This window comes from Mizuhopecten yessoensis, unplaced genomic scaffold, assembly GCF_002113885.1.
Source record: "Mizuhopecten yessoensis strain PY_sf001 unplaced genomic scaffold, ASM211388v2 scaffold2329, whole genome shotgun sequence".
Lineage (NCBI taxonomy): Eukaryota > Metazoa > Mollusca > Bivalvia > Pectinida > Pectinidae > Mizuhopecten > Mizuhopecten yessoensis.
The window spans coordinates 5668311-5676512 of record NW_018404492.1 but is presented as its reverse complement, the minus strand read 5'-3'; the positions used below and the strand labels follow the sequence as shown (position 1 = coordinate 5676512).

General features: G+C 39.5%; 1 protein-coding gene across 2 annotated transcripts in view; it reads right to left on the bottom strand.

Moving 5' to 3' along the window:
* The window catches only part of LOC110445549, a 10830-nt gene continuing 2628 nt past the window's right edge, over positions 1-8202 (bottom strand). For both annotated transcript variants that reach the window (XM_021490215.1, XM_021490214.1), the window contains one exon: positions 1-484. In XM_021490215.1, the coding sequence (XP_021345890.1) occupies positions 436-484 (49 nt within the window). In that variant the 3' untranslated portion in view covers positions 1-435. The remainder of the gene's footprint in view (positions 485-8202) is intronic.

Here is an 8202-nt window from a genome sequence, read left to right as displayed (position 1 = left end):
TTACTCTGAACAAATATTTTCTGAGTTTACAAATGTAGGATACTTGATTTCAAAAAGTATAATTTAGATTACAAATATTAATTAGCAATGAATTAAATGATATGTACAAGTAATGGCATATAAATAATGAATTCTTCAAATACTGTCCATAAAGTATAGCCATTGTTACATGTACAAATGTATGTTATGGAACAGACAGTTGTGGATGAAAACAGTTCTGCTTGGAAAAAACGATAATATTCATTGTCAAGATATCATTCATGGCCAACTGTGAAAATTAAATAAACCAATACGTTTTATATAAATTGAATACAGCTATATTGTGTAAAAAATTATACAAGTCTGTCCATCACCAATCCATGTGGCCTGTACTGTTATTATGCTGTGAAGGCCTTCAGTCCTGATTGAACCGGTCATTCCATGGTGGACGCTCCACTACTGGAACTTGTTCATGCTTCTTGGCACTCTTTGGTTTCTTGTTTGGCTGCAGAGAGTAAATTAATGCTTAATTTATTCATGCTCATTTTCCCCACTAAATTATAGGTATGTGAGAGTATATTAAATGGAAACGTAATAAATATTTGGTGAACTTGTTTAATATATTAAATATAAATACAAAGTTTTATTGGTAATATACTTACTAACGTTTGCTACTACAGCACTACAAGGAATTTAACAGCAAAGAAAACTAGCTTCATTAAGTTAACAGTTTACATTATTCTCCTCTCTGAGGATATCTATAAGCAGAAAAATAATTGTCTTAAGTCACTATTAAAAGCATTACAAGAATTTTAACAGTAACAAAACTAGCTTTAGTCAACAATTCAATCCTTTCCTTTGAGGATGTCCTAAACGCAGAAATTAGTTAACGTGACGAAAAACAAAATTGATTTGTTTTAGAAAACATTAACAAGAGGCCCAATGGGCCTGCATCGCTCACCTGTTATTAATCTAACACTTGTAATCTTAAGATTTCATAAGAACCTATTAAAAGATTTAAACATATGACGCCTCTGACCTTGATTGTCGAACAAGGACATTAGGTTGAAAGTGGATCAAGGTCATTCATTTGAACTAACATGGTAGTCCTTCATCCCAGCATGCTACAGGCCCAATTTCAGTACCCTGGCCCTTTTGCTTATTGAAAAGAAGTCGCTTGAAGATTTTACGACATTTGACCCCTGTGACCTTGAAAGTTGGTCAAGGTCATTCAGTTGAACAAACTTGATAGTCCTTCATCCCAGCATGCTACAGGCCCAATATCAGTACCCTGGGCCTTTTGGTTATTGAGAAGAAGTTGTTTGAAGATTTTAAGACATCTGACCCCAGTGACCTTGAAAGTGGGTCAATGTCATTCATTTAAACAAACTTGGTAGCCCTTCATCCCAGCATGCTACAGGCCCAATATCAGTACCCTGGGCCTTTTGGTTATTGAGAAGAAGTCGTTTGAAGATTTTATGACATTTGACCCCTTTGACCTTTGAAAGTTGGTCAAGGTCATTCATTTGAACTAACTTGGTAATCCTTCATCCCAGCATGCTACAGGCCCAATTTCAGTACCCTGGCCCTTTTGCTTATTGAAAAGAAGTCGCTTGAAGATTTTACGACATTTGACCCCTGTGACCTTGAAAGTTGGTCAAGGTCATTCAGTTGAACAAACTTGATAGCCCTTCATCCCAGCATGCTACAGGCCCAATATCAGTACCCTGGGCCTTTTGGTTATTGAGAAGAAGTTGTTTGAAGATTTTAACATATTTGACCCCTGTGACCTTGAAAGTGGGTCAAGGTCATTTATTTGAACAAACTTGGTAGCCCTTGATCCAAGCATGCTAATGGCCAAATATCATCTTCCTAGGCCTTTTGGTTACCGAAAAGAAGTTGTTTAAAGCAAAAAGTTGACGTCGGACAGACGGACGCCGGACGGACGGACAGACGACGGACGCCGCACCATAACATAAGCTCACTTGCCCTTCGGGCAGGTGAGCTAAAAATGACAGATTTAGGGACCAATAATCAGTCATTAGAATGACTTTATAACAAAAGATGCAAAATAGGAAATAATGATTTACTATGAACAAGACGGTATGTTATTAATACATTAACTACTGTATTCATCCAGCAATAAGCCCATGCCTAGTTTTAAGCCAACCATTATTTTATGAAGTTCAGTAGAAATGCTAAAAATGTTTTTTCATTCCACGTTATAAGCCTCCCCCTAACACACACACTTTGAGTCAGAAATTATATGTTGCCCCCTCCCCCCTCCTCCTATTCCAGGGCTTATTGCAGAATAAATACATCATATAAAAAAAAAAGGATAAACAAAAACATGCTAAGTAAGTGAAAGCTGGGCTTCATTTACACAAAACTTCTTTACAGTTTCGTCATTTCTAAAATATAATAAAGATTCAGCACAGCTCCCTGGCTTATTCATGTTTCACTTGTTTTAGAATGTTGTTTAGATACATTATGTATCAGGCTTTTATTTCTCATTTATACAAATGCCATATTTAAGTCTCCAGCATTGCTATGATTTGGTATTACTTCTGGGACTTTTAATGGAGCACAGAATCCATGGTACCTTGTAAATCCATAACTTAGAACCTCAAGAAGTTTGTTTCATAACAAAGCTTACAAAAAGGTGTAACCCACAATGTTTGTGTTATTAACACTTTGAAAATTTTATGAAATTCAACATTTTTTTTTAAATTCAGAAGTTTTATGAACATTCAGGGTGTTATCAAATATATATGTAAGTGTGCATGCGAGCAAAGCTAAGCAATAAATCTGAATAATAAAATATCTCAATCAATAATCAACCATGCAATATATATATATATATAACTAGAATAGTGTTTTCTACATTCAAACTCAACACTACTGGTATTATATATCACAAAATAAAGCTATTATAAAGAAAAAGAAATTTTAATAAAAGACTGATTGCAGCATATTATATGTAAACAGATGATTTTACCCCACTACTAAATAATACAGTAAGGAGAGTAATCTCAATATCATGCTATGAAAAAGAAGTATTGCAGAAACATATTCATATATGTATGACAACAGTGTCCACACAACAGCAAGCTTGTATGACGACAGTGTCCACACCACAAAAAGCTTGTATGACGACAGTGTCCACACAACAAAAAGCTTGTATGACGACAGTGTCCACACCGCAACAAGCTTGTATGACGACAGTGTCCGCACAACAGCAAGCTTGTATGACGACAGTGTCCACACCGCAACAAGCTTGTATGACGACAGTGTCCACACCACAACAAGCTTGTAGGACGACAGTGTCCACACAACAGCAAGCTTGTAGGACGACAGTGCCCACACAACAGCAAGCTTGTATGTCAACAGTGTCCACACAACAGCAAGCTTGTATGACGACAGTGTCCATACAACAGCAAGCTTGTAGGACGACAGTGTGCACACAACAGCAAGCTTGTATGACGACAGCGTCCACACAACAGCAAGCTTGTAGAACGACAGTGACCACACAACAGCAAGCTTGTATGACGACTGTGTCCACACAACAGCAAGCTTGTAGAACGACAGTGCCCACACAACAGCAAGCTTGTATGACGACGGGGTCCACACCACAACAAGCTTGTATGCCGACAGTGTCCACACAACAGCAAGCTCGTAGGACGACAGTGCCCACACAACAGCAAGCTTGTATGTCGACAGTGTCCACACAACAGCAAGCTCGTATGACGACAGTGTCCACCCAACAGCAAGCTTGTAGGACGACAGTGTCCATACAACAGCAAGCTTGTAGGACAACAGTGTCCACACAACAGCAAGCTTGTAGGAAGACAGTGTCCACACAACAGCAAGCTTGTAGGATGACAGTGTGCACACAACAGCAAGCTTGTAGGACGACAGTGTCCACACAACAGCAAGTTTGTAGGACGACAGTGTCCACACAACAGCAAGCTTGTAGGATGACAGTGTCCACACAACAGCAAGCTTGTAGAACGACAGTGTCCACACAACAGTTAAGGACAAATGAAAACAGTGTCCACACAACAGTTAAGGTCAAATGACAACAGTGTCCACAGAACAGTTAAGGTCAAATGACAACAGTGTCCACAGAACAGCTAAGGTCAAATGACAACAGTGTCCACAGACCAGTTAAGGTCAAATGACAACAGTGTCCACAGAACAGTAAAGGTCAAATGACAGCAGTGTCCACAGAACAGTAAAGGTCATATGACAACAGGTCAAATGACAACAGAGTCCACAGAACAGTAAAGGTCAAATGACAACAGTGTCCACAGAACAGTTAAGGTAAAATGACAACAGTTTCCATAAAACAGCTAAGCTCATATGACAACAGTGTCCACAGAACAGCTAATCTCATATGACAACAGTACCCACAGAACAGTTAAGGTCAAATGATAACAGTTTCCATAGAACAGTTAAGGTCAAATGACAACAGTGTCCAAAAAACAGCTTAGCTCATATGACAACAGTGTCCACAGAACAGCTAAGGTCAAATGACAATTATGTCCACAGAACAGTTAAGGTCAAATGACAACAGTGTCCAAAAAACAGCTAAGCTCATAAGACAACAGTGTCCACAGAACAGTTAAGGTCAAATGACAACAGTGTCCACAGAACAGTTAATGTCAAATGACAACAGTGTCCACAGAACAGCTAATTATAAGGTCATATGACAACAGTGTCCACAGAACAGTTAAGCAGAACAGTTAAGGTCAAATGACAACAGGGCCCAAAAAACAGCTAAGCTCATAAGACAACAGTGTCACAGAACAGTTAAGGACAAATGACAACAGTGTCCACAGAACAGCTGATTATAAGGTCATATGACAACAGTGTCCCGAGAACAGTTAAGGTCAAATGTCAACATTGTCCACAGAACAGCTAAGGTCTTATGACAACAGTGTGCACAGAACAGCTAAGGTCAAATGACAAAAGTGTCCACAGAACAGCTAAGCTCATAAGACAACAGTGTCCACAGGACAGTTAAGGTCAAATGACAACAGTGTCCAAAGAACAGCTAAGCTCATAAGACAACAGTGTCAACAGAACAGTTAAGGTCAAATGTCAACAATGTCCACAGAAAAGCTAAGGTCATATGACAACAGTGTCCACAGAACAGCTTAGCTCATATGACAATAGTGTCCAAAGAATAGCTAAGGTCATATGACAACAGTGTCCACAGAACAATTAAGGTCAAATGTCAACAGTGTCCACAGAACAGCTAAGGTCATATGACAACAGTGTCCACAGAACAGTTAAGGTCAAATGACAACAGTGTCCACAGAACAGTTAAGGTCAAATGTCAACAGTGTCCACAGAACAGCTAAGGTCATATGACAACAGTGTCCACAGAACAGTTAATGTCATAAGACAACAGTGTCCACAGAACAGCTAAGGTCATATGACAACAGTGTCCACAGAACAGTTAAGGTCAAATGACAACAGTGTCCACAGAACAGCTAAGGTCAAATGACAACAGTGTCCACAGAACAGTTAATGTCATAAGACAACAGTGTCCACAGAACAGCTAAGGTCATATGACAACAGTGTCCACAGAACAGTTAAGGTCAAATGACAACAGTGTCCACAGAACAGCTAAGGTCAAATGTCAACAGTGTCCACAGAACAGCTAAGGTCATATGACAACAGTGTCCACAGAACAGTTAATGTCATATGACAACAGTGTCCACAGAACAGCTAAGGTCATATGACAACAGTGTCCACAGAACAGTTAAGGTCAAATGACAACAGTGTCAACAGAACAGCTAAGGTCAAATGACAACAGTGTCCACAGAACAGTTAATGTCATAAGACAACAGTGTCCACAGAACAGCTAAGGTCATATGACAACAGTGTCCACAGAACAGTTAAGGTCAAATGACAACAGTGTCAACACAACAGCTAAGGTCAAATGACAACAGTGTCCACAGAACAGTTAATGTCATAAGACAACAGTGTCAACAGAACAGCTAAGGTCATATGACAACAGTGTCCACAGAACAGTTAAGGTCAAATGACAACAGTGTCCACAGAACAGTTAAGGTCAAATGTCAACAGTGTCCACAGAACAGCTAAGGTCATATGACAACAGTGTCCACAGAACAGTTAATGTCATAAGACAACAGTGTCCACAGAACAGCTAAGGTCATATGACAACAGTGTCCACAGAACAGTTAAGGTCAAATGACAACAGTGTCCACAGAACAGTTAAGGTCAAATGTCAACAGTGTCCACAGAACAGCTAAGGTCATATGACAACAGTGTCCACAGAACAGTTAATGTCAAATGACAACAGTGTCCACAGAACAGCTAAGGTCATATGACAACAGTGTCCACAGAACAGTTAAGGTCAAATGACAACAGTGTCCACAGAACAGCTAAGGTCAAATGACAACAGTGTCCACAGAACAGTTAATGTCATAAGACAACAGTGTCCACAGAACAGCTAAGGTCATATGACAACAGTGTCCACAGAACAGTTAAGGTCAAATGACAACAGTGTCCACAGAACAGCTAAGGTCAAATGACAACAGTGTCCACAGAACAGTTAATGTCATAAGACAACAGTGTCCACAGAACAGCTAAGGTCATATGACAACAGTGTCCACAGAACAGTTAAGGTCAAATGACAACAGTGTCCACAGAACAGCTAAGGTCAAATGACAACAGTGTCCACAGAACAGTTAATGTCATAAGACAACAGTGTCCACAGAACAGCTAAGGTCATATGACAACAGTGTCCACAGAACAGTTAAGGTCAAATGACAACAGTGTCCACAGAACAGCTAAGGTCAAATGACAACAGTGTCCACAGAACAGTTAATGTCATAAGACAACAGTGTCCACAGAACAGCTAAGGTCATATGACAACAGTGTCCACAGAACAGTTAAGGTCAAATGACAACAGTGTCCACAGAACAGCTAAGGTCAAATGACAACAGTGTCCACAGAACAGTTAATGTCATAAGACAACAGTGTCCACAGAACAGCTAAGGTCATATGACAACAGTGTCCACAGAACAGTTAAGGTCAAATGACAACAGTGTCCACAGAACAGCTAAGGTCAAATGACAACAGTGTCCACAGAACAGTTAATGTCATAAGACAACAGTGTCCACAGAACAGCTAAGGTCATATGACAACAGTGTCCACAGAACAGTTAAGGTCAAATGACAACAGTGTCAACAGAACAGCTAAGGTCAAATGACAACAGTGTCCACAGAACAGTTAATGTCATAAGACAACAGTGTCCACAGAACAGCTAAGGTCATATGACAACAGTGTCCACAGAACAGTTAAGGTCAAATGACAACAGTGTCCACAGAACAGCTAAGGTCAAATGACAACAGTGTCCACAGAACAGTTAATGTCATAAGACAACAGTGTCCACAGAACAGCTAAGGTCATATGACAACAGTGTCCACAGAACAGTTAAGGTCAAATGACAACAGTGTCCACAGAACAGCTAAGGTCAAATGACAACAGTGTCCACAGAACAGTTAATGTCATAAGACAACAGTGTCCACAGAACAGCTAAGGTCATATGACAACAGTGTCCACAGAACAGTTAAGGTCAAATGACAACAGTGTCAACACAACAGCTAAGGTCAAATGACAACAGTGTCCACAGAACAGTTAATGTCATAAGACAACAGTGTCCACAGAACAGTTAAGGTCAAATGACAACAGTGTCCACAGAACAGTTAATGTCATAAGACAACAGTGTCCACAGAACAGTTAAGGTCAAATGACAACAGTGTCCACAGAACAGCTAAGGTCAAATGACCACTGCTTACAGAATAGTTTATGTCAAATGACAACAGTGTTTACACTCAAACAGTTAAGGTCTTATGACGACAGTGTTGACAGAACAGCTAAGGTCATATGACAACAGTGTCCACAGAACAGTTAAGGCCTTTAATGTTATCATACAAAGGAAAATACTTTAGAGAACATATATGATCATGCTGTTGATAGATCCAAAACAGTAAATGAACCAATCACCCACTGCTTTACATAAATGGGTGTTGTGATTGAAAAAATAAATTGGCATTACATGAACCAATTGTTTGGCATGTTTCAGCAAATTACAATCTTTGCAGTGTGGTAGTGCTTATCTTTCAGAACAAAGAACCACTGTTTATAAGTTTTCTTTTGAATATTTGGAGCAAGACATGCGGGGGT